Source organism: Parasteatoda tepidariorum, chromosome 1 (assembly GCF_982258835.1).
Source record: "Parasteatoda tepidariorum strain Cologne lab strain chromosome 1, Ptep-v5.0, whole genome shotgun sequence".
NCBI lineage: Eukaryota > Metazoa > Arthropoda > Arachnida > Araneae > Theridiidae > Parasteatoda > Parasteatoda tepidariorum.
In genome coordinates this window covers 83,609,265-83,636,882 of record NC_141755.1, presented here as the reverse complement: position 1 = coordinate 83,636,882, position 27,618 = coordinate 83,609,265, and the positions used below count along the sequence as shown (strand labels likewise).

The 27,618-nt window shown below is 26.9% G+C and overlaps 1 protein-coding gene across 3 annotated transcripts; it reads right to left on the bottom strand.

Moving 5' to 3' along the window:
• Positions 1 to 87: 87 nt before the first annotated feature.
• LOC107443794 (protein NipSnap) lies at positions 88 to 27,567 on the bottom strand. 3 transcript variants are annotated; one of them, XR_015435527.1, is made up of 10 exons: positions 27,408 to 27,567; positions 22,557 to 22,702; positions 20,561 to 20,606; positions 16,551 to 16,642; positions 13,593 to 13,804; positions 10,915 to 10,946; positions 8,412 to 8,500; positions 4,536 to 4,619; positions 845 to 1,703; positions 88 to 474 (listed from the first exon to the last, which is right to left on the bottom strand). XR_015435527.1 is itself a non-coding variant. In XM_016057786.5 (9 exons), exons 1-9 carry the CDS (start codon positions 27,470 to 27,472, stop codon positions 1,639 to 1,641), a joined length of 831 nt encoding a protein of 276 aa, XP_015913272.1. In that variant the 5' UTR covers positions 27,473 to 27,567; the 3' UTR covers positions 88 to 1,638. The 3 variants fall into 3 exon arrangements, 1 of the variants encoding a protein (XP_015913272.1); XR_015435526.1 differs by having other exon boundaries at positions 88 to 446; positions 688 to 1,703; positions 27,408 to 27,548; XM_016057786.5 differs by having other exon boundaries at positions 88 to 1,703.
• Positions 27,568 to 27,618: the final 51 nt, after the last annotated feature.

Below are 27,618 nucleotides of genomic sequence, written 5' to 3'. Positions count from 1 at the left end.
TAGTATAGTGGCTTTGAAAACTACACATGTAATGAAATTCTCATTCTTTCAAATTTAAAAGGGAAAAATAATATAAACCAAAAATAATTGAAAAACTAGCACAATTATTTTATTCAATCATTTATGGATACATCACAAACATTAAATCTATAAATCATCAAAACAGCTTTTAAGTGGCACTAATTAATGTTTTTATACAACAGTATAATTGGACAATACAATAAAATCAATTATATTACAGAATATTAAAAAAAATCAATAATTTGTTTTCAGTCGTTCAATGTTACTTTAATATGAAAATTTTAATTCATACAAATGAAATTTTCTATACACAGTTTACAAAAATTTAACAATTTTTCTTTTTAACACCCGTAAATTAATAATTTGTTTTCAGTCGTTCAATGTTACTTTAATATGAAAATTTTCATTTATACAAATGAAACTTTCTATACACAGTTTACAAAAATGTAACATCTTTTTCTTTTTAACACCCGTAAATTAATAATTGGTTTTCAGTCGTTCAATGTTACTTTAATATGAAAATTTTCATTTATACAAATGAAACTTTCTATACACAGTTGACAAAAATTTAACATTTTTTTCTTTTTAACACCCATAAATTAATAATTGGTTTTCAGTCGCTCAATGTTATTTTAATATGAAAATTTTCATTTATACAAATGAAACTTTCTATACACAGTTTACAAAAAATTAACATTTTTTCTTTTTAACACCCGTAAATTAATAATTAATAATTGCTTTTCAGTCATTCAATGTTATTTTAATATGAAAATTTTCATTTTTACAAATGAAACTTTCTATACACAGTTTACAAAAATGTAACATTTTTTTCCTTTTTAACACCCGTAAACATTACAATCATTCAATTTACAAAACTTTTTACAGATTGAAAAAAAAATTATGAGTAAAAAATATTTCTTGAAAAATATTTGTGACAAAAAAATTATAATTTTCAAGAAGTTAAAAATATATATAAGATATTAATAAATTTCAAAACAAAATTTTCTTATGAACGTACAAATCAAGACATTTGCAAAAAAGCAATGTCCATTGACTATTTTTTTTAAAAAGATAAAACTTTTTTAATTCATTATAAAATTATAATTTCTCAGCACCATTTTTATTTCTTTTATCACATTAAACTTTTGTACAAGATAATAAATGTCATATTGACATACATTTATCATACTATGCATGTGAAACATGTAATTGATATAATTTAGAATTTATCAAATTCCATTATTTTGATATAATCCAGTATAATTTCTGTATTATAATTTTCTCTTAAAAATGTCGCATTAATAAAATATATAGTCTGATATTATGTAAAATATTACTTTAAAGTAATATAACTGAAAAAAATATTTTGATAATACGGTTTTTATATGTTTATCACAGTAATATGGAAATCATTCATTAGACAATCTGGAAAAAAATAGCTTCATTTTAAGTATTTAAATTAGAATTGAATGAATACACAAAAATATATCAAGATATAATCCATATTATTTAAATAGATAAATTTTTACAAGTTGTGTAATTGTATCTAAAATGCATTATACAAGAGTGTTCAGCTGCATTTCTAAGACAACAGCAGCAAGCTTTCAGGAACAAGTTTCATTTGATTGGAGAAAATGATGTGGGACGTAACCAACGACTCTTCATCTCACGAATTAGAGGTACTGCAATAAAATTAAAATTACTTTTATAGATTTAACTAGTTAGTTAAAATAAAATCATCTTACAGTAGTCAAAAGGGTAAAAGTAAAATAAAGAAATATATTACACAACTTTAAAAAAAACTAATTTTGAAAAATATCTTAATTACACATTATTATTAATAATACTTAGAAATTGATAAAAGAGAAGAAAGAAAATTTAAATTTTGAAAATTTTACCATCAGTGACAAAAATTGAATGATACGTTTCTGAAAAAGATGTCTAAAAAATTGCTTTCTTTAATTAAAAGGGCATGCAGATGAAAAAAAAATTAAGAAATTTTTTTAATTCAATTCTGGTAATGAATCTTTTTCAAATTCTCATCGACTGAATTGTATCTGCTTATTATATTGTCATCCACGTCATCCATTGTCATCCACAAACATTTTCAATTTCCTCATGGGATATAAGCAGCAGAATTTTTCACGGAACCAAACCTTTCATCAAGATTATTAAACAAACTAACATATGTGCTTTAAAGAAAAACAATTTTAACTTTATTCCTCATGACTTTAAGTTTTTTTTAGGTGGGGTTCTGCAAAAGATTAATTTTAAATGCCACTAAATAATGAAAAATACTTGATTTGATTACAAAATAAAGACTTGGTAGTTGAAAAAAAAATCATGGAAAGTAATAAAAAAGAAACATTACATAAAAAAAAATTAAACTTATTACAAACATCTATATCTATATAGAATTATTTAGAAACAATTTAAACTTTTAAAGTAAATACATTAAACTCTAATAAACACATGCATAAGCAACAGACGGAAATCAGAGCACATATAAAATAGGAGAAAAATAATGCAATACTAAAATAAATCAGTATTAAAATAAATATAAAAAAATAAAAAGCATTATACCTCATCAGCAACCAAAAACAACAGAAGGAAGTGCTGGGTTTTATTATAATCCAGTGGCATTATACAGCAATGCAGTATTAGGGCACAGATGTGCAATATTAGTGTACAATGATTTGAAAAAAGTTAGATGCATTATGATTTCAGATTAAAATTTTATTTTATATTAATGTTATATTTAATGTTATATCTACAATTTATATTTTTATATATATTTACAATTTATATGTTATATTTACAATTAAATGTTATATTTTAGAGGTTCTTATTTTGTGTTCTTAAATTCCAGTTGATAATGTAGGTTGAGACAATAAGAGCATGTCCAACAACTTTTGCTGTTCGCCATGTTGTTGTAACAAAACCCAGTACTTTGTTATAAAGATAGTTGTTGGCTGCTGATGACTTAAACCTTTTATTTATTTTTTTATATTGATTTATTTTAATATTGAATTCTTTTTCCCATATTTTATAATATATACACATACACTACCCTACAATAATGGAAGTGAGACTTTCAGTGTTTGACACGTTTTAAAATTTCTCCAGAAATACTTTGAAAATCATTTTGTAACTTTAGAGGTGTAACAATAAAGTTTCAAGCTTTTAAAAGTTAAAGAGACCAACAGTAAATTACGAAAGAAAACAAGTGTTTTTGAACACCCTATGATAGAAAAACCGAACAAAACTTGTAACTTGTATCGATTGCTTTGGTAGTTATTTTCAACAACTGCATAAAATTTCACAAACTTTGCTTAAATATTTATGGAGATATGGACATTTCTATAGAAAAAAAAAACAAATTTTTTGTCGTATGTTTTTTTTGCTATATATGTTTGTATATGTAATAATATTAAAAAAAATTTATGAAATTCAAAGTTAATTAAAAAATTGTTTTAAAAGTGGAAGAGAAGTAGATCGAAGATATGAGCATTTAAAATATTTATTTTATGCTGCGAATGCCCGAAAAATGTTAAACATTTCTTTCCATATTTTTGTAGTGAATTGTATCTTTCATCCAATAAAAAAAGTCTAATTTAAATATCTTAAAAATTTAAAAAGTTTCGAACATTTTCTTAAGTAGTTTTTGTACTTTCTGAAAGAAAGCTCAACATGATAAGGGGCTTTCCACAAATTTTATTTTGAATTATGAAACAAGATTCATTAAAAATGACATCAGCATTGTAGGGGAGCATCCCCCATAAATATTTTTTGCATGTTTATTTCTTTATACCAACATTTTTTGGTGCAGGGACGATTATCATTAGTTATTAAATTTTTTCTAAGAATACAAAATGCAATTTGTGGAAAATTCCTTATCATTTTGTGCTTACAAAAATTACTCAGAAAATTGATTGAAAATGTTTAAAACTTACTACTTTTAAAGTACTATTATATTAAATACTTTATATTAAATACTATTTTTACTATTATATTATTTACTTTTATACTATTTTTATTTACTTTTATTTACTTTATATTATATTTTTATTTACTTTTATACTATTATATTAAATACTTTTAAAGTTACATAAAAAAAACTCAAGACAAAAAAATTAGTTTTTCATAAAAATATTCATATCTCTATAAATATTTTTAAAAAAACTAATGAAATTTTATGCAATAACTGAAAATAACTGCCAAAGTAATTGAGGATAGTAACAAGCTTATTGTTAGATTTTCGGACATAGGATGTTAAGAAAAACCCTGCTTTCTGTCCTTCTTAATTTACTGTTGGTCCTTTAAACCTTTTAAAGCTTGAAACCTTACGGTTAAACATGAAAAATCGCATGAACTAAAGTTACAAAATCTCTCAAGTTATTAGTTAACAAGTATTACTAGTTAACTAGTATTCCTTGAAAAAATTTTAAAAAATATCAAAAACTGAAAGTGCCTCTTCCATTATTGTAGGATATTTAGTAAGATAAATAAAATACCGGTATATGCAACACATTCATCCCAGCCCGGCTTCCTCCATGCAGCTTCACGGAATTCTTTTCTACTCATAAGATCTTTATAACCTAAGAAGTAAGATTAAAAATTTATTTCACACAAATCACATGCTTGTAAAATATGAGAAAATAAACTGCAGTTTCAAAAGTTTAACAAAAAATTGTTTGGGAAGTACATTAAACAAAGAAGATACAATGATTACTAGCTTTCAGCCTAATCATAAGTTTTTCAAGATGATAGATTTTTATTTCTCACTCTCAGAAGACTAAATTTAAACTAAGTCAATTTATTAAAACTTATTTTATCCATAAATTAGTAACACAAAAAAACTTCTAAGTATAGCCAAAAGATTTTAGTAGTTGAACATTGAAAAATTTAAAATTTTAGTCTTACAATAATACTTAATACATTCCTAACTACAATTTCAGAAATTTATGTCCTATGATGCAATTTTTGTTACAAATTTAGTAAAGTAGGAAATGGGCCAGTTATAGAGGATGAGCAAACTTAAATCCTTTTTGTGACTTTTTTTTTTGTTGTTGTTGATATATTTATTAAATTTTCGGGCATTTCCCTAATTTTTCCGGATCGCTAAAATTCCCTGACTGTGGCTGCCATAATGAAACATACATTAAACTAAATAGTAAAACTAAAATCTAATTCACTGAAATTATTATCAACAGTACAACCTCATTAAAAGAATTAAAGAATATTTATTAAAGTAATTATTACAACTTGATTAAAGGTATAAAAGAAATGAATATATATATATATATATATATATATATATATATATATAGTGATTAGAAACTTTTCACAATTTATTTCCAAATAAAAAAAAATTTACAAAATAAGTACATTTAAACCAGAATAAAGTATGCTTTTATAAATACACACAAATAAAATCTCAAATTGTTTTTAAGATCTTTCTTAAAATCTGATAACGTATGCTTAAATAAAATCATTAATTGAAGACCTATGTTGCGAAAAGTGATAACACACATCTAATAAAAATTTTACTTCTTTACAAGTAGATAATCATACCTAGCACAAACATTCATTCTGTTTAAGCAACATTTACCAATAAGTTTCCAGTTTAAAATATGTAATAGAGAATATATTTCATAAAAAATATAAATGTTTATCCCTAAACTATAAAAGTATGGGTTATCACTTTTTACTCCAAAGGTATTAATTATTAAAAGAATTGTGAAAAAATTACTGTTGTATGACAAACATTCAAATTCTTGAAATAAAGAGAAATAGTTTAAACCTTCTGAGCAAAATGTAAGATGTGCTTAAGAGTTGGATGCAATGGCATCGTTAATATTAATTTGGGGGAAAAAACAAACACTCAGGGAAAAAAAACTATTCATCTAAAAAAAACTAACAAGCACCTAATATCAAAAAAAAAAAAAAAGATTTTAAAAAAAGTAAATGAACGTTGGCATAGGTTGAGTGATAATCAAGGGCGAAGAAGACAAACTGGGCTTATGCCAGGATCATTGCAATAAACTGACAGTAGAAAATGAGGCATACCTCATGTACATTTAAAACATGGTTCTAGTAAAAATGTATAAAACATTAGATTGAAAAGTAGAAAAATTGCAGCTTTTAAATAACACAGGCAATCTAGAAGTTTGTATGCAACAATCTTCAATATTTGGAAGACATCAGAAAGAAAAAATTAATGATTATTAAAATATATCTTATTTGATGATGTGAAAAATATAAACCTAAATTTAAACCAGAACGTTGAAATTGAGAATCAAACAGGGTGCGTAGCCAAATTATTCAACAAAAAATAAGTACCTTTCAAGCACTCAAAAAATATTTTGAAGCACTTTGAAAAAATATCATAATTAGGCAGGGTTGGAAAGTTTTTCACAATTGATGGTTTTATCTTGTTTTAACCGTCATATCAAAAAAAAAAAAAAAAAACTTTTGGCATTGTTTTTGACAATTGTCAAAAATCATGAAATTTTGAATCATGTAAAATGAATGGCGTTTCCATATGCTGCGGACTGACAATACAATACGCCTAAATAGATTGGGGTTGAATAGAACAATGTGAACTTTTCTTTTGGATAATTCATAGCGAAAATCAATATGGTAAAGGAAAGAATCTCATTTTAAAAAAAGGAAAATTAAGCACTTTTTAAAAACACCCAATGAAAAAAGCACCTTTAAGGGCTTTTAAAAAGCAAAAATCGAAAATAAGCACCTTTAAGCACTTTTTAAAAACGCTACGTACCCTGTCAACATTTTAGCACCTTTTCATATACCAAATAAATTTAAAAATACATGTTTAAACATTTAATATGCTTACAGTTTTTCCAAACTCAATTAATATTTACTTAGAACAGTAAAAAGTGTTAATTAGTTGATAAGTTCAAACAGTATTGTGTGTGCTTAAATACAACTTTTAAAGATAATGAGATAAATATTTAAAACTGCGGTTTTACATCGCAATCATCAATCTGCTTTAATGGCTTATAAAATTAATACTTATTAAGATAATTTTTTAAATGTTTTCATGCAAAATATTAATTTGATTTCCTACAATTTGTTCGAAGCGCACCTCAGTTTCAAGTAGAAAGATAGAATATAATAGAAATCGAAATAAGATTTAATATTTATGAGTGATACCTAAATTGCATGATACATTTTAAAATTCAATTTATTTTATTCAGGAGATATCTGAAGAACATATGGAGGTATTCATGTTAGAGGACATTCAATTTTAAGCTTCAATAATGCTCCAATGTTACTGAAAATTAATGCAACAAAGAAAGAATAACAATTCAAACAAATATATGAAAAGACTGCGAAAGAGGAGGTCAAAATAGTTGAATAAGCAGAAAATAGTATTAAGTAAAATAATTGATGTGTACATTAAAAACATTGACATTTGCCCTGTGGCAGAATTTTTTCTGGCTTTCTGCGACACACCTCTCTAGTACTAATATCTTTCTGTAAGATATTTATAAACATATCAAATATACATGTTACTAATTTAAAGTAACAGAAGCGTTGACTTTGAAAGAAAAAAAATTCTGATCAAATAAAAGAATTTTTTTAATTGAATATGTATTTTTTTTTTTTTTTTTCTAAAATTTTGGGCGATATTCTCGCATTTTGATGGGGAATAACACACTATTTCCTTATTCGAATTTTGTAATTCATCATCACATTAAAAAAAAAATTTTAAAAATTTTGAAATCCTTAGAAGTAACTACCGAAAAAAAAGATCGACGTCAAAATCACGCGAATTGGACTCTTCAAAAAGTAGTTACTAAAAGCGTGTTTTCATTTCGAGATTCAGTTGCTGTAATAAATAATATCGTATTGAAAATATTGGATTTAAAAGCTATGTGGAAACCAATAGTAATAACTGCATAAAAAATAGAATGAAAATTTATGTAGCAAAGAAAACAATTTTTTTTTAATTTCATTACTCTTCATTTTTCATTATTCTGAAATTAAAATAGAAAAATCAGAAGCATTTTTTTCCCACTCGGATGCGCGAGAAAGGCATCTTTTGAATATAATTTTGAAGAAAAGATAAAATCTTTCGAAAATTTCAGCAGAAAAGAAAACCAAAATTTCTTACTCCCCAAAGGAAAACTCTTTCTGCAAGAAATAGGTAACGTTCTGCGACAATGTCGCCGTGTCGCCACAATTCTGCCACAGGGGACATTTGAAGACTAGTTTTGTATATGAAAGCTAAAATCTGTGAAATCTTTATAGCATACAATTGGAAGCCTTAAACAAACCATAATAAATGTTTCATACTAAGTCAGTTTAATGCCTAAATGATCAACAAAAAATGTTGTTTTCAAATTAACTAATACACTTACTCCATATATGATGTACCATATAAAGTTGTCCAATTTGTGAAAAGAAACCAGCAACAGCACTGCTTTTTCTATAAGTAATACCTCTAGCCCTGAAAAAAAATGTATATTAATAGATTTTTCGAGAGGGACAATTAATACAAAATATTTAATTTACATTTGTGTGAAAATTATACAGTGAAACCTGTGCAAGATGACCACTTTAGATAAATAAATGGTCTATTTCGATAAATTAATGGTCCCATACAGATGGAATGTGTCATTGTTTTTTATTTTTAAAAAAAAAAAAACACTTTTTTGTATTATATTATAATGATATATTATCCTTCAAAATATTTATAAACATTATAAAATTTTTTAACATAATTTTAAGATTAGATTTAGAAAATAGCCCATACATCTTGGAAATGATTTCATTTTTCAGAATGAAATATAATTAATTACACAAATTAAATGATAAACTGATTAGATTTAAAGAAAGAAAAGACTATGCTTATTTTATTAGTGATGTGTTAGTGATATATGTTACTAGATAATTTCTTAAAAAATCACTACAAGAGAACAAATACAATTAGAAATTAAGATTATACTTCATTCAACATATTTTTAAAAAATTATTATCATTTTTGGAGCCATTTTATGTAAAAGTTCATTACTAATATATTTTATACTTATGTTTATTACAAATAGTTTTCCCATAAGCTCAACTCAGAAAAAGTTTTTAAGTTAGCTTTTTATTATACTAGATTAGTTAGGTCAGATTTTTAATACTATTTCATCAATTCAGTGAAATTCTAGTGCCAGAGATAGTGACAGAGAAAATGTCCTGAAGAGGTTTTCTTTATGAAAGATGTAGAATAGCTTTTAATAGCACAATAAGAAAAATCTGATTTATTTCAGCTGTCAACATACAAGTTAAATGAAAAGTTGGGTTATAAATGTGTTTCTCCCATTTATTACAGAGGATTAATTATGATCAAGAACAATTCATTATAAATAAAATTTTAGGTAAATTTTACTACCAAGAGTTTTAGTACTAAAATACATTACTGTATTGCTTTTTCCTTTCATAATCTCTGTAACATAAAAATAAAAATGAAAAATTTTATCAAAATCACACATTTTTATTTAAGTTAGAATTTTATCTTAGCAGATTTATTGAGTTAAAATAATAAATACTAAAGGTTTCTATATTTTTAAAATTAAACTTTTTTGAAACTTTTCTATGAAACCTAATTTAAACTCATTTAAGTTTAGATTTACATAATTACATTAATTTTTCTCACACTTATGGCAGAACAAAAGAAAATTTACTCATTTTCATCATAACCTTTCGGAACCAATTCTATTAAAAATTTGTAATTCGCACATACTCACTAATAATAAATATACGTGGAATTGAAATAAAGCATTAGTAACTAATAAATTCTAAATTAAGAAATTTTCATATTTATCAAAAAGAAAAGAATGTTGCATTTTTTTTTTAAAAAAATGCATTTTTATAATAAATACATTTAAGGTATATATAAGACAGCTAATACCTGTAATTCACAATTTTTTTCAATTATCTGTGCATAATTTTGAAAATAAGTTTTCAGTGCTTTGTTTGATAGTATATATAAAAATGTGTTGTAAGCTTGTTTAAATAATTTTTAAGCATTTTGTTACTTTAGAAAGGTTACGTTTTTTGTATTACTCAATCTTTTGATAAACAAGAAGAAAAAAATTTTAATCATCACTTTTTAGCATCAATGATTTAAATTGAGGAATTTTTTTAGTTTTGTGAATTAAATAGAGGGTTGGTTTTAATGTTAAGTCAATTCATTTTCTGTCATTCCTATACCCTATCACAAAAAAGAGAAGAGGTCACAAAACGACAACATGTTTGCTCTTGGTTTAGATATAAGCACCGCTTTTCTGAGAAAATAAGGAAATCATGTTTCATTCACGGACAATCAACACACTCCTATCCACCAGCAGTTGAAGAGGTGAGAGAATTTGAATTTTAGTTTTTTTTTTAAATTCGCTCAAATTCAAACATTAGTGCAAGGTAAAAGAAGAAAAGATACCTTCTGAATACAGAGAAAAACAAAAGTCAATAAAATAAAATGTTTCTAAAAATAAATAAAAATTACTGATAACATTAAACGACGTAATTACCACAGAAACACACAAAGGGATAATTTTAATATACAAATGAATACAAAAAATCTGAACTGAGTGACTTCGATAACAATAAAAGATTGAGATAACATAAACTACAATCAAATTAAGTCGAGACTACAGTGTGTGTGTGTGTGTGCTTATTAATAAAAAAAGTACTAAGTACTATAATTCTTCAAAATGTATATAAACAAACTCATATTTAGGTATATCTTTCCAAAAAAAGGTTTAAAATATTTGACAACTTTTCATGTAAAATTTAAAGCTTTAACTACAATAAACTTCTAAATTACTTAATTTCAAAAAAGTACAAAAAATAAAACATATGCATAAAATAACATACCAATTATTTCCCCATTCAATCATGGTTCCAGGCTGAAAAACATAAAGTTCATAATTATTAATTACGCAATTTTTTTAAAAAAACGCTTGTTAATATTTAAAAGAACTCCTTATAAAGCGTTTGGAAACAATGGTAATTTGAAATGCCTTACTTTAATGTGAAAATGCAATACAGTAGGGAACCGATTATCCGGAAGGATCGGGACCATCGCTATTCTGGATAACTGATTTTTCTGGTTTTCTGAATCACTACAAAAAGCCGTTTTTTTATTGTTAAACCCAACTAAAAAAAAAAAAATTTTTTGGAAATAATCTTAAAAAGAAGAAAAAACGATGGAGTAATACACTAATGATTATTTCCAAAATGATGGTAAGGTAAACATCTTTCAAATAAGAAAGAAAAATCCTAAAATCTTATGAGGAAAAAAAATTTTCTTTTTTAAATGGCGGGAAAATTTATTGAATTTCGTTCCTGTGTTTTGTTTTTTCGGTTTTCTGATTTCCAGATAACCGGTTCTGTACTGTATTTAGATAGCATAATTAGCTACTTAGTTAATCTTATCATCTTTAAATTGCAAATCTGGCATTTCAAATAGAATTGCTTAATAAAAAATTTTCAATAAATATTTTTCTTTTACTCTTTTAATGTTTTTAGGAAATAATTTAAAATACAAATTTAAATCCCAGTGCCAACAACCCTTATAGAATCAGATTTAATCTTGAAAGACCTCATAGTTTAATAACCTTTACTTATTGAATCAAATCTCTCAGTACATAAAAATGTAGCTAATTTTTAGCATTAACTTTAGCATGTATTTTCATTTAAACATCATAATAGGAATAAAGCATTCTTTAATTACTAATGTAACCAACCATTTTTTTAAGAAGTGAAAATTTATTCAATTATAAATTCATAATATATGCAAGAAAGATATTTTTATCGATGAAGATCAACAGTTTCCTTTATCCAACATTCTTCTTTGGTTTTTATATATTTTACAAATTAATATTAAAATAAAGAACTTAAATCTGATGTGCCATCAAACACTTAAATTTATAATTGCAAATATAGAGAAATTTTTTGATTGCTAGAAACATAGTTTTCAAGTATCATTGAAATGAAAAATCATAATGTACAACAAAAATTTATGAAGTGTATATAAATCAAAGGTTTTCCCGGGATGCATATGTTGCATATTTTTAGAACTTCAATGGGAACTTTTATGCAATGAGGGAGCAAAAATCGAAGGAAACTGGCAAAACAGCTTGTGGGTATGAGAAAAGTGACAAATTTCTCAAACAACATGTAAGACTTGGGTAACAGTTTGAGAAATTGATGTTAACTCTTAATAGTTCTATTTGATTGAACACCCCAACCCAATTCCATCTTCTTCGAGCTACTTTCTCAAATCTGGAAGCCAGACTGTCATAAAACGGTATCTCTATGAGTTAGCATAACACTGTCTTTTCATGGTGCATTGATTTTAAGGGAGTTAAATCAAAATGATCAAAACATTCATCAAAATGAGTAACCAATCCAAATGTTTATTCAAAACTTAGCAAAATAAGTTTTTAAGATTATTTGTAAGCACAATGACTATCTGATTAAAACCTAATTGCCAGTTTTTAATAAAATAGTCTATCAACTAGTTCCAAAAAGCTATTTAAAAAAGCTTATGTAAAATTTCAATAAATTAAAAAGAAATATAAAAGGAAAAGGAAGTTAGAAATTATTTACTGAAAGAAAACACAAATAATTAAATTCGAAAAGGTTAAAACATCTTTGAAAAAACGCACTAAGAAGCAGCAGAAATTTCAGAAAAAAGTATCAATACAAGAAACGAATTAAATAAAAATAAAAATATGACCACCGAAGCCGACGTCTTCAGGGGGTACCGGCCTCGGTAGCCATTAAAAACAAAACTATGTGTAGTAAAATATTCAAAAATCTTGTTTTTTCACAATTAGTTAGGATCAAAAAAATTTGCAATAATGTTGAAAGTTTTTGGGAAGCTGTGGATAATTTTTTAAATAATTTGAGTAAAAATGATTTTCCTTTTAATTTTTGTAATGTTAATTTTTTAATTAAAAAAATTATTGATGGTTTCTAAGTTTTTATATAATTTTTTCTTTTAACAGGGCGCAATTCTAATCTTAACTGAGCAGCCCCAGTTAAGCATTCTATTAATTTGTCTACGTATTTCTTTCTCCAGACCTTTTCCATTTCATTTTAAACTTCTTCTGCGCATTATAATAGGGGCGTTGGTTTTTCAGTTTTTAGTGTTTTCTTTTCTTCTACTTGCTTTTGAAGTTGATGCTTGACCTGTGACTTAGTGAGTTTTTATTTTTCTGATGATTTTGATTGAGTTTCTTTTCTTAATTTGTTAATTATTTTGAATGTATCTTGTTTTTCCTGGACCTCTATACAAAACCATCGGGGTACTGAGGGAGATATTTTAAGCATTTGCTTCTCCCTCAATTAGAAATGGTTTTGTTTTTAATGGCTACCGAGGCCGGTACCCCCTGAAGACGTTGGCTTCGGTGGTCATATTTTTATTTTTATTTCATTCGTTTCTTGTATTAGAAATTATTTACATACATTTCAATTTTAAAATAAGCACCACATAAAATTAAGCCAAATCATATATTAATACTGTAGTAAATAACTTATAATATTACCTTTAAAACATATGACCTTATTTCGTACATGCTATTCCGGGTTTGAGGTTCAGGATCACCCCAATAGCTGAAAGGCAGCATGTATTGATTAGTGCGACATATTACGTTTTTGACTAGACTTTTAGTCAATGAATGTAGCTCTTGATCTTCATGATATAATGTTAAAACTTCATTGGCATTTTTATATCCTTTATTGTACCGCCAAATATGTACTGAAAGAAAAATTGTTTTTAGCCATTTCAATTATATCTTGTTTTATTTACAAAAGAAAATATGAATATTCACATTAATTCTAAAATAATTATTCATTTAATTTCCATGACTAGAAATAACAACATGTCTTTTACAAAGAAATCATACAAAACCAGATAGGAAAACTAAAAACAATATGTAAATTCATATTTATTTTATTAAATAATTGTTTCTTTTCAGCTTTTCATCCCTTCAGTGGGTCGATAAAACGAGTACCAAGCATGCTTGGGAACTAAACACTGGGGGTTCTGCGTTCTGCTGACTACCAAACTGGAACATCTGCTCTTGCACCCCAGAGCCCAAGGTCAAGAAAACTAAGATGGGCACAGTAGATTTTTTTTATTTCAAGTAAGCTTTCATTCTTACTTTTTTTTTTTTTTGTATTTGTCTTGTTTTTATTCTACTGTATATGCTTCTGTATTTTATATTGTATTCTTCTGTGTTTTATTGTATTTTATGCATTCTTTTCCTGGACTGTGGCAAAACCTTTGGGGTACAGAGAAAGCAATTTTAGACTTTTGTCTTGCTTTCTCAATAGAAAAGGTTTTGCTTTTATGACATCCGAGGCTGGTACCCCCTGAAGACGTCAGCTTTGGTTGTTGTATTTTCCAATTTTTTTATTTTTTATTGTTTCATTTGTTTAATTCCTTTTGGAATCAAAGCTGCTAAGCGCGTTTTTCCATAGGGTATATTATTATTATTTTTAATTGCTTTAATATTTTGAATTCCTTACTTAATATGGGCACAGTAGGCCTCAGCCCTGTATGGGCTATCGCGCCACTGTGTTTAGAGATTTAGTAATTGTTTCATTTTCATGACAAGAAATAACAAAATACTAAATAATTCTGCCTAGGCAAAAATAAAAATTTTTAATTTTATTTACATTCCTTCAAATAATCAATAAGGTTGAGATGCCAATAATAAACTCAAGCTTTAGGAAACCAATATTTAAATTTTTAGAACAAGAGTAACAATGGGAAAAAAACAGCTTATATTTTACATTTATTTCGATGAGTTAAACTATTGGGATTACTTTTATATGATAAGCATTTTAAACCTATCAAATTTATTGATTTTTTTTTTCAAATTTAATAGCTGAAAAATTCAATTTTTACAACCATGAAGATGAGTAAAGTTTTTGTTAGAAATCAGCCAGTAATGTATTCAGAATATTTTATTTATAAGCAAACATTGAAATAACTTATTTATAAGCAAACATTGAAATAACTTATTTTTAAGCAAATATTCTAAAGTAGTAAAATAATTTGTTCTTTCATTTCTTTTTTTAAAACTTTCGTGTTAATTCGAAATTATAATGCAGTTTTGATATTGTTATAAAAAATATTAAAAAAATATGCATTGGTTTCTAAACTTGTGTGTAATATTTGAAAATATAGTGAATGTCTTACGGAAAAAGGTACTTAACACTGAAAATTATAGTCAGACCTCGATATATGGTCACCCTAAGGGACATCGCAAAAGTGACCTTATAAGCGGGGTGACCTTTTAACCGATTCATTAGCAGTTCGTAACTAAGCACATAAATAATACACATCATGATTTTTTTAAAAATGGTAATACAAACGAAACCGATCAGTTATAAATTAAATATTTAAGTCAATAAATTTTAACAGAATTAGTAAAAAATTAAAGAAAGTTAGATTTTTTTTTTAAAATTTATTTAAAATAAAGCTGTTTACAAATTTCCTCAAAATGTACCTACACACATTACATCTTACCTTATTTAAAATAATCATTTATGCAAGTCTGTTTTGTTTTTGGTTTCATTTTTCGAACAATATGTCTAGATTTTATAACTTCTCAAAATGTTCCTCAGCTCCCTCATGGTTTGTAAAAAAATTTCGTATGACATTTATTGCACTGAAGACTTCTACTTGGGTTACAGCTACAGTCTCAGGATCACTGTCATTGTCCTCACTGTCCACAACTTGTGAAACAATTTCAGAAATTATAGCTTGTTCGTGGGCTGCAACATTTTCCTAGAACTCGAGAGGGGTAATTGCCTTGTAAGGAAGTTAAATACGCTTTTGTTAGAAAAGAACTCCCCTCGCTTCAGATAAAACTGACCAATAACGATTTTTAAAACTTGACCATATATCCGATAATCTGTAACAAAGAATTCCTATTCAGTGAGCCGGGACTTTGGAAAAGTGACCTTATATGCGGGGTGACCTTAAATGAGGATGACCTTATAAAGAGGTCTGACTGTAATTATGCAGTTTTGTTTCAAATGCTACATAGAACATTAAAAACTAATGTTTCACTTTTTACGCAGACCATACTTCAGAGCAAGATTGGGAAATCAACAGTTCAATAAAGTTCGATTCTAGGTCAGTGTTTAGCATTGACAATAGTACCAAAATTGTCGTTTGTCTTTTAACTTATTAATTTGTGCATCTTACATTTCTACATTATTTTAAGAAGCTCAACTGTGGAATAAATTAGAATGGCTGTAAAATACGAAAATACCATTAGAATTGAAAAAAATATGAATCATCAACACAATTTATGCTGTATGTGTTATAATTCTTGCTTTATTTTAGAAAGCAAATAAATTTTTAAAAAAAATCAAGACTACATAGCTTAAATGCAATTTTTGAAAACTTTTAAAGTCAGTCACTGTTAAAATTATAAGAACACAAAATTCTAAAATAAAGTTTACTGTAGCAAAAATTAAAAAGTTACCGAATTGATCCTGGTTACCAATTTCAACTCTCCAACTCCCAACTAATTCAGAAGATTTTGAAACATCCTGGAGTTTATTTCTTAAATTTTCACTACAAAAAGGAGATAAAAAAAAGTACTTTCTGTTACAAAATTATGAAATCATCGTCAAATTTCACAATTAAAAATTTAAGCACAAATAAAAGGGTGATGAAGTACAAGGCATTATTTTTAAAATGTAGTTTAAGACTAGTAGGCATAATTTGTGATAAAAATTTCCTGAAAACCAAAACATTTTCACTCAATACAAAAATTACAATTTACCTAAAGAAATTAAAAATTTGATTTCATAGATAACTAGCTGTCTACAGTAATTGGATGAACAACTTTTTCAAGTAAAAAAAATCTCGAGATTTAAAATTGTACTTACAAAAATTAAAAATTAAGAGAATATATAAATATAAATTCATATTCATTCACATAATTTTCAGATGTTGGGTGCTTTGGGGTATTTTTTTTTCATTTTTTGATTTGAACAAAATGGTTATAATGGTGAATTTGTAATTAAGATGTTCAGTATGACATATTCTTACATTTAAAATGAAAAAAATATACATATATCAATGCTAATTGGCCCAATAGTGCTTTTGATGGATAATAAAATAAATTATCAACTTTGTTAAAATCAAATTGTGCACTAATTTGTTTTAATTAATTTTTGTTGTGTAAGCAATTAAAACTTTTTATTATGTTCCAATGAATTTTATCTGTAGGGGTTTTTTTTTTCATCAAAACTAAACAAACTTTAACTGTTATAAATTTCCAAGTTAAAAGAAACACAAATCTAAAAGAGTAAATTTTACATTTTAAAGCAAAAATACTTTTACATATAAAATAATTATGCTGTTTCTGTCTTGCCCATATCAGTGCTAAATATTTCCAGACATTATAATTGTTTTATGGCATGGTTGAAAGTAAAACCAAGTAAATGAGAATTTTTGTTAAAAAGTTAAATTTAATCCCTACATTTGACATGTTTAATTGGTAATTAAAATATACTTTTCTAAATTTTGCCAACCAGGTTTATTTAACTTTATTAAGCCAAATGGAAGATTTTTGATAGTTAAAACATTTCTTTTCTTAAAACTGAGACCCAAGCGTTGAGACTTAACTGATCTAAGTCCTAAAAGTGTGTAGTGAAATATATAATTTATGTACGTTTGGGGCATCTATCTGCTCTGTTGGCACCCTATCTCCTATCTTCTACTTATCAATAGTAAGAACTCTGCTGCGGCCTGCTTTTTCAAGTTGCCACCCACACAAAAATTAACTCCCATAGCTAATTAGTAAAAATATTAATATTGTGATGCATTGTCAAAAATAAATGACATAATTCACTAATGTTTATGTTGTTAAAAAAGCGATAAAACTTATTTTCTGAATTGGCAACAAAGAAATAAAATATCAAATAAGGAATTAGTCATGAGCAACTTCGAATTTAAGCATAACACATTTTTATTTAGATATTTTTCGTATAGGTTATGAAAAGCTAAAACAAGCTGAATTATAAGTTAAGCAAAACTGACCAGCTCTATAAAAAATAAAACATTTCTATATTCTACACTATATATAAGACTAATGCGTATAGTGTTTAAAAAAAAAAGCAATGAAATTTCTTTTTTGCATAGAAAACACAAAAGAGAAATATCAAATGAGTGAGTAGGCATAAATAAGTCTATAACTTTATGCTAGTTGAATTATGTTAGTCTATTTTCGATAACTTACGTAAAGCCTAAATATTACCTTCTAGCACACTTTAATTCAGTTCAACTATGATTTTAGCGATTTTTAAGGATACTTCATTTTTTTAGAGGTTTCGATTGCTTCAATTTCGTAAAAATTTTGTTTTCATGACAGCGAAAATTTTAATTGATAACAATGGTTTTCAACAATAAAATTTCTATTTCCGACATAAAATTTGTATTCCTTGAAAATTTGCTAACTGCTAAAAAAAACACGATCTAAATCAGTACTCCAGTTCTAGAGTTATTAGCGACGAAACATATAGGCAGACTTCTATATATAGGGATGTAGTACAAGAGCTATACAACAGAACAACTTTTTGGAATCCACCAAGAAATTTTTAAAAAAATTAGAAAGAAATTTTTCTTGACCTTCTAACAGCAAGATAACCAATCATGAATTAAATACTTCATTTTCAAATAAGCCATCACAAATAAAAATATAAGCCAATTATATTAAAAATATAAACCAAAAATATTAAAAGAAATGTTCAAATAATATGCTAAAAATTTAAACAAATAATTAGTAAAAAAAGATCCAACATTTTGAAATACTTGCAAGAATGAAAAAACATGTAGTAGAAAATATAAATCAATAATTAAAATATGAATGAAATAGAAATTAACTTTTAACTTAAAATTAATTTTTCACTAGGTATAGTTAAAATTATGCTGTGTTAATATGTAAAAATCAAATAATTATTTGGTCACTTGAAATAGGACAATGCATGATCTTTTCATGTTGCGACGTAGCTGTTAATCGAGATCCCTGTGGCAGAATCGCGGCGACACAGCGACATTGTCGCAGAGTGTTGCTGAGTTCTTGCAGAAAGAATTTTCTGTTAGGAAGTAAGGAACTTTGGTTTTCTTTTCTGCAGAAATTTTTTTTTCTCTAAAATTATATTTAAAAGATACCTTTTTAGCACATCAGAGAGGAAAGAAATGTTCCTGATTTTTCTATTCTAATTTAAGAATGAAAAATATAGAATAATAAAGAAAGAAATTTCTTTTCTGCAGAAATGTTGAACGATTTTTTTTCCCTCCAGAAATCATTCTTTTGACGCGCTTATTTTGCGCCAATATTCTTGTTAATCCACGCCCTATTATCACATTTTTAAAAGAAACAAATTCCGATATTTTTTACACAATTTAATTATACTCGAAACTGAAATCAATTATTTACTTTTACTGTGACGATTTCACTGTTTTTCGACTTTTTATTACATGTGCTATGCTACTGAATTCCATGAGATATTTCAAATTCCTGTTATTTTTCAGACAATATTATTTCTACACGTAAAATTTAAATTGCGCTATTAAATAATCTCTTTTTGAAGCTCTCACTTTATGCCGATACTACCACAAATCCATGTAGTGTTTAGATTGTATTTTCGGCAGGTTTATTGATATTGATTTTCCTGTGATTTTTAAGTATCCCGATATATTTCTGACAATATGGGGAATTCGAATCCTGCTTATGAATATTTAATTTTTAAATCAATGATTCTATAGTTTTTTTGGGGGGGTCTTTTATTACAACAACCGGATCTCGAAACGAAACAAGCATTTAGTACCCTCCCCCCTTTTTTTTTTGAAGAGTCCGATCAGCGTGATTTCGCCGTCGATCTTGTTTTCAGTAGTCACTGCTACGGATTACAAGATTTCAAAATTTTTTTTGATGAGATGATGTTTTACGAAGGAAATAATTAGTGTGTTTTCTTCATACAAAATGGGAGAATCTCGCCATTGTATTAGAATAATATAAAAACATTACATATTCATTTAAAAATTAAAAACGATTTTTATTTTATTCAAAAGGTTTTTTTTTTTTTTATTGTGAATGCAACGTTTCTGTTAATTCAAATTCAATTAGTAACATGTATACTTGTTATTATTAAAAGCATCTTGCAGAAAGTTATTAGTGCTAGAGAGGTTTGTCGCAGAAATCCCAAGAAAATTCTGCCACAGGGATCGAGATTACAGCCAAAATGTAAATATTTTCCAAAAATTTTATACAAATTGAAACAAATACCAATTTTGAAGCTTGCTTGTTCCTCCCAAACAAATTAACAGGCAAAGTTTATCATGTAACACAACTTTTTTCCTTGATTCAAAGATCAACAAAAGTTGAGGCAAATATTTACAGAAAAACAAAATGGTTAAAAACTGTGCCTATCACAGGTCTTCTATTACAAGCAACTAGCTAAAATTTCTAAATATAATACTCACTAATCTTTCAAATAAGGATCAATGCATTCAGGCTTTACATCATGAACTGCAAAGAATGTTAAATTTATAAATACATGAATATAATCATACTTTCTATAAATTAAAAAAAAAATACTTTTAATAAATTTTTCATTAAAGTAGCAAAAAGAATTCTTTTAGATAGCACTGACTGAAGTAAAAATATTATGTCATTTTGCTACATCTAAAGGTATGTCTAAGACTGATTAAAAGTACTTTTTATTAGTTTTAATACAAAAAATACTAGTTATTTTGACATATATATTTTAAATTTTTTTCATTAAAAATTAACAGTTTCATGCAAAAAGACTTTTAAATTATAAAAATGCTTAGAAAACTATCTTAGGTATTTTTTCTACCATGACTCTCATTTTTCTTCATAATTTAGGTTACTAAACTAAACTCAGCGGCACGACAGCCCATACAGGGCCAAGGCCTACTGTGCCCATCTCAGTTTTCTTAACCTTTTTTGGGCTCTGGGGTGCAGGAGCACATGTTCCGGTTAGGTGGTCAGCCGAATGCGAAACCCCCAGTGTTTAGTTCCCAAGCATGCTTGGTACTCATTTATCGACCCACAGAAGGGATGAAAGGCTGAGTCAACCTTGCCCGGCCTGAGGATCGAACCAGGGACCTGTGGCACGACAGTGCGAAGCGCTACCGCTCAGCCACCGGGCGTCAATTTAGGTTACTACGTCAGGAATTTCTGGCATTGAAACAACTAATACACACAGTGGATAATCAGCTTTTTTCATTTTTAACTTTTTAACCTTAAATCTAGACTACCTGTTTAAAGAACCAGGTAATATTTGCCTTCCAGAAGAATTTTTTCAAGTGAAACTAATCAGCATTTGCGCAAACTAGAGGTAAAAACCACAAAAACCTCTCATGGTTGGCCCGATCCTAATTGTTGATAGGATATACTTCTAAAAACATATTTTACTTAATCTATTAACTTATAGCCATTATTAAGAGCAACAAATATAAATTTTAAGAAAACTGGAACTATTTTAACTTAATTGTGTCAGTATCTCTTCAGTTTTTTGCATGATTTCATAGTGTTGATCATCACCGATTTATTCATTATTTAGTTTTGCTTCAACCCCTACCAGTAATAGTTTACTGCAAAAGTTGCATAAGTGCTATTTTTTTCCTTTTAATTATTCATTTGTTAAAAAATCTACATTCCTTCATAATGTATGGAAGCTATTTCAAGATTTCCTTTTCTCCAGAGTATTTTCAAACTCCCCAATCCTTAGAATTCGATTCTAAGGAAGCGAATTTCTAAAATAGTCAATGTCCAGGGTTCAATATAAATTAATGCTACAAATTTAAGTAAGACTAAAATAAGAACTTTCCTGAGAAACCTCTTTCCTTTAAAAAAAATTTCACTAACCTGGTTCTTCCACTAAGCTCTTCAAATATCAAATTTAGATAATAGAAACATTTAATATTTTATGAAAGATTAAAAAATACTACCACTAGACAGTTAAAATTCTCGCACTACTATCATTCATAAAAATTATTTTAATCTGAATTAGATATCTGTGCACTCGTAGAAATGGCCAAGAAATTTCACATAATTAAAAACAATTTCTGTACCCATCAGTTAACTGTAACTGAGCTCTTAAATTTTCTGTACCCAGCATAAGTTTTATACAAATAATAAAAGTCTATGTAAAGAAACAAATTTAAGTAATTTAAACATAAAATAATCATTAAAAAAAGGCGGTTGCAACCCTAACAACATTACTCATAATAAAGAAAATACAATGTATCATAATACAGGGTACTTCAAAAAAAAATTTTAATGTCAATTTATAAAAAATAAATTAATAAAACATAACAAATAATGAGAGCAGAATTTTACTAATAAATAAATTTAATTAATTTTAAAGTGGCCACCTTTTACATAGGTGCAAACATTTATTGAAATTTTCAACATGAATAAAACAATTAATAAAGAAATTAACTTATATACTTTGTAATTCATAAACCCTCTCAGTATCAGAAAGTAATTTTGAATGTGAATCTTTTCCAGGATCTATTTTTCGTACATGCAACAATTTACTAAGCCAGCCTTCACCACCTGCATTTGCTCTTATCACAGCAGATGAAGACACTAATCTATAATTAATATAATTTGTTAGTATTTGACAAACATAAAAAAGAAAAGAAAAACATCTTTATAAAATATAATTTTCAAAAGTAAAATTAAAAAAATAAAATCAGAATTATTTACTTTCAAAAAATCCCTATAAGATTAAATAACAGTTGTGATAACCAATTTTCTCTTAAAGCAATGCTTGTTTGTTTTTTAAACTAATGTGTTGCAATAAATTAGCATTTAATAACAAAGCAAGTATGTAGCATGAAAATGCAAAATAAGTCTCACACGAGTTTTTAAATTCACAAGAGAAAATTTTAATTATTCAATACAAACTACATATAGTACAGAACCTGTTATCTGGAAATCAGAAAACCGGAACGAAATTCGGTAAATTTTCCCGCCATTTTTTTTAAAAAATGTTTTTTTCCTCATAAAATTTTAGGATTTTTCTTTCTTTTTTGAAAGATGTTTACCTTACGATCATTTTGGAAATAATCATTAGTGTATTACTTCATCGTTTTTTCTTCTTTACAAGATTATTTCCATTAAATATTTTATTTTTTTAGTTGGGTTTAACAATAAAAAAAAACGGCTTTTTGTAGCAATTCAGAAAACCGGAAAAATCAGTTATCCGGAATAGCGATGGTCCCGATCGTTCCGGATAATCGGCTCCCTACTGTATATTACATAAAATGAATATAACCATACATCAAAAGTAGTTTTAATATTTTTCTTAATATCTGTAAATATGCATTGAAATATTAAAAAATAACCAATAATAAAACTTTTCAAGCATACATAATGAGATACATAATTATAACAATTTTCAAGCATATATTTCAAGTAAAAACTAGTCATATTTTCTATTCCACTGTGTTATGGAATTCAAATACAGTCAAACCTTAATCTGTCATTCCTTTATAATTTTGTTTTAACAGTCTTGCCACAAATTTCATTCTTACACAGTTAATAATATCTGTTTAAATCACTCTTAATTTAGCTGATTCCTGTATCTAAAGTTATAAATTCTAACGGTTTTTTAATATAGACAGATAGATATACGCACACATAAAGTTATTACATTTGAAGAAGAACAACATTTCCTGATGCTTATAAAGTAGAAAATGAGGATTTGATACAATTTGCGGAAAACCTCTCAAACAGTACATTTGACGTTTACGTGTTAGTTGATGAAAATGTAAGCTTGTGGTGCTGTCACCTCAAAAAATTGTTTCCTAAGCAAAAGAATCACCAAGTGACACTGATGAAGATGGCAAGAAATGGAACTCCAACAAGCCTAAAAACCTTTGAAACTAATAGTAACTTTCTGTATTCACAAGAAATTACAGAAAATTAACAGCAATTTGTCCCAAACATCCAAAATTTATTCTTTGCACTGAGAAGAAAAAGAGTGACTTCAAGTCAAAACTACCCAAAATTTGATGTTGGGTGATTTTTTTCTCACCAACCACTTTTGGAGCATCTTTATTGTAGTCGCTTTTGGCATGTGCCAAAAACAGAAAAACTAAATATTGCAATTCAATTAAATTTAAAGTTCACTGTGATGCCAGAATTGGCATACACATATTTATTTTCTATCTTTTAAAATATCCTTCATTACTTAAGCTTATTTTTATTAATAGAATTACTTTTAAAATAAATCAAAAACTTAATCTTTTTAAACGAACATAAAATATTTATTTCTTCTCTTCCAGATCAATGTAACGGATACTTTCTTTTTATTTCATTATTAAGCAGACATATTAATTCAATGTCGCCTCTAATCGAAAACAAAAATCTATTTATAACTTTTTATTCTAATTTTCCAACGGCTAAATGTTTCGGTTGCATGGTTATAATAATTCACATAAATTTGTTGGCGACTCGTGATCGCCAAGGTGTTCTTTTAAACCCATGTGGATATGCTAGTTGGCTTTGTTTTTGGCTATGATATATTATGATAAATCGCCAAATTTTGGATCTCCTACCCATACTCTTTCTCTGTCCGTTGAGAATAAATATATTCACTTTTTAATTTCAAATTGGTGGAGGCTGGGGGCCCTTTGGGCCTCCCAGTCTTAATTTCCTAACGGTCAGAAATGTTCTGGCTTTATGATCTCTCAATAGAGAGTATTATTTTTTTGATCCCTTTAAGGGATTTCTTATTTTTTGATGAAGTGGCCACTATCGAAATCTTAAGTTATGATTAATAAAATCTAAAATTTACATTCAATGATTTGCACATTATTTCCTGGAAACTCAACTGTTATTGTTTTATTCATTAAATATTGGCCTAAATGAACATTCCTAATACCACTATCAAAGACACGCCTAATGAAGGAAGCAGCTAAGCTTTCATCATTACATTCACTTGTAGTACAATCATTTTTTTAACAATACAAAATATACACACCTCTGGCCAAAAATGATAGTCTCCCACCCAAGCAACAAACTACGATTTTGCTCATCACTTCAAAATTAATTTAAACATTAATTTAATCAATGAGTCTGAAAACCAGTCATATCTTTTTTTTATTTTAAAAATTGATATTCTTGCATTTTTAAATTTAGCTGACATAAATACATAATTAAGATATAAAAAAAATCATGTTCTTCTACATGGAATAGTATATTTTGTGCAGTAAAATCTCAATTTAGTTTAAAAATATGCCATATCCTGAAGATTACCTTTTCTTAGAATAAATTAGGAACTATACCGCTAGATAGCAGCGGTTTTAATTTACAAAATTGTTCACATAAACTAACAATTATTAAGTTTAGGCTTGCTATTTTGTTGATGCTTTATATCACAGAATGAATGATTCAGAAGGTTCTTTTGATAATACATGCAAGAAAATAAAATGGGAAAATGTAACTATGAAGGAGGTGACTACAAATAATATGATACTTTTCAGTAAGCTAGTGGAATATGTAGTGTCCGGCTTTTTCATTTTTAAATGAAAAATTAATATTTTCGCTTGTTAAAAACATTTAGTATTTATTTCCAGCTTTAATCTGAAAACCAATCATATCCTTGTTTAAATTATTTTTTAAATTAAAAAATTAAGTGATGTTATCGCACAATTTCAATAGAATATTTTGTAACCAGCCATATTTTAATTTTTTTTAAATAAAAAGAAATCTGTTTATCAAGCTGATACTTAACTATTTAGCTTTTTGTCTCTCCTGCAAAATTAGTTTAGTTGGAGAAGACCAGTTTTCAAATTCATTGGTTGGATTTTGTTGGCACAAGAGCCAGAAATGTCTATACTGTGCCAGGCACTGGGCTAAAAGTCGGTCTCTAGGCCAAACTACTGTATTATTTTAAAGCAGAGAATATAGTCCTATAGTTTTGATAAACTTTAAAAGGTTGTGATGTATAGGGTCAGCAAGAAAAGATTGAAGATTAGGATAAAAGCTGCCAAACAGTTTGTTCCTCAAATGTTTGAATCGCTCACAGTCAGTTAAAATATGTTTAATTGTAATGTCAACACAACATAGAGAACAACTAGGTGCTTGTTCCGATTTAAGTAAGAGCGTGTGGGTAAAACGGGAATGTCCGATGGGCAGTCTATTGATTATAACCTGGGTTAAATTCATTGACTCAATTTATCTGGAGAGTGCAGATAGATAGATAAAAACATCCAGGCAATTCTTTAACCTCATGAAAAAAAAATCAGTGTAGTGAAATCTGGGCAAATTTAAACTGTGGAATTATTTAAACTTAAAATAAGTACATAATTTAATAAAAATTTATTATATTTATTGTAAATTTATTAGTTTTCAAGTACATTACTTCTATATCAATTTTTAGAAATTTTCCATTCATCCCTTAATATTTTATATTGACCCATACTAGCAGTTTTCCCTTAATATATCATTTGCAATGAATGATCACCATGAGAAACGATTTATCAAGATTCTACTACAGAGGATGCCATCACATCAGTCGAAGTATTTATTTATTTGATAAACTTTTTTATATAATTACAAAATACCTAAAAATTACACTTTTTATTTCTTTACCTAAAATAGTTAATTAAAAAAAAAACTAGAAATTTGTTTACAGAAGGATGCTATTAAATTCTATTTTTTTGTTCATTCGTTTTAGGTTTTTAAAGATGAGCATTGCCTTATTAATCAAAATGCTTAGGTTGGGGTAATATGCCAATCACCAAACGGATTTTAAACTTGAGTTTTTTTAAAAAAATTCAAAAAAACATGTAAAGGTTTGCACGAAGGTGGTTATACCCTAAGAGTTGGTACTATTCGATGATTTTTTTTTTCTTTTGTTTAATTTTCTCGCTGCCCCTGCCAGAAAATTGCTCAGCCTTGGCGATTATTCTGGCACTTATCCCAAGGAAATCTTCCCAAATTCAGGAATTAAATGTACGGGGCTCAATTAAAATGTAATATACAGTTTTTGTGAAAATTATATTAGAGCAAACATATAAATAAAACTTATTTGCATGCATATTTAATTGAAATTTTTTGCATGCAGTTTTTTTTTTTAAATTCTATTTTCTAATTCAATATGTATTATCTAAATACAACAATTCTAAGTTTTAACATAATAATGAGTTTAATCTAAGGTCATGCAGTTACTGTGTGTAGAAACACAGCTTTAACATTTAACATGACTAACAATTGTTGTATACAACACAGATTTATACATAAATTTAATATAAAGACATGAACAAGTATATAATTAGAAGGTAGCACCTTAAAAAATTTAGAACTGTTGAGGTTTTATTTCCAGCAGACGAAACCGTTCTCATGAGAGACATTTTTCATTTTGTTATGCTTTGCTTAGTTGTTTAGCCAATGATGGCAATGATAACGTAAATAAACACTCATTAATTATGAGTGAGACAGAATCGGAAGACCCTAAGTGTTTTTTTCTACTATTTTATTTTTTAATATATAAAAATAA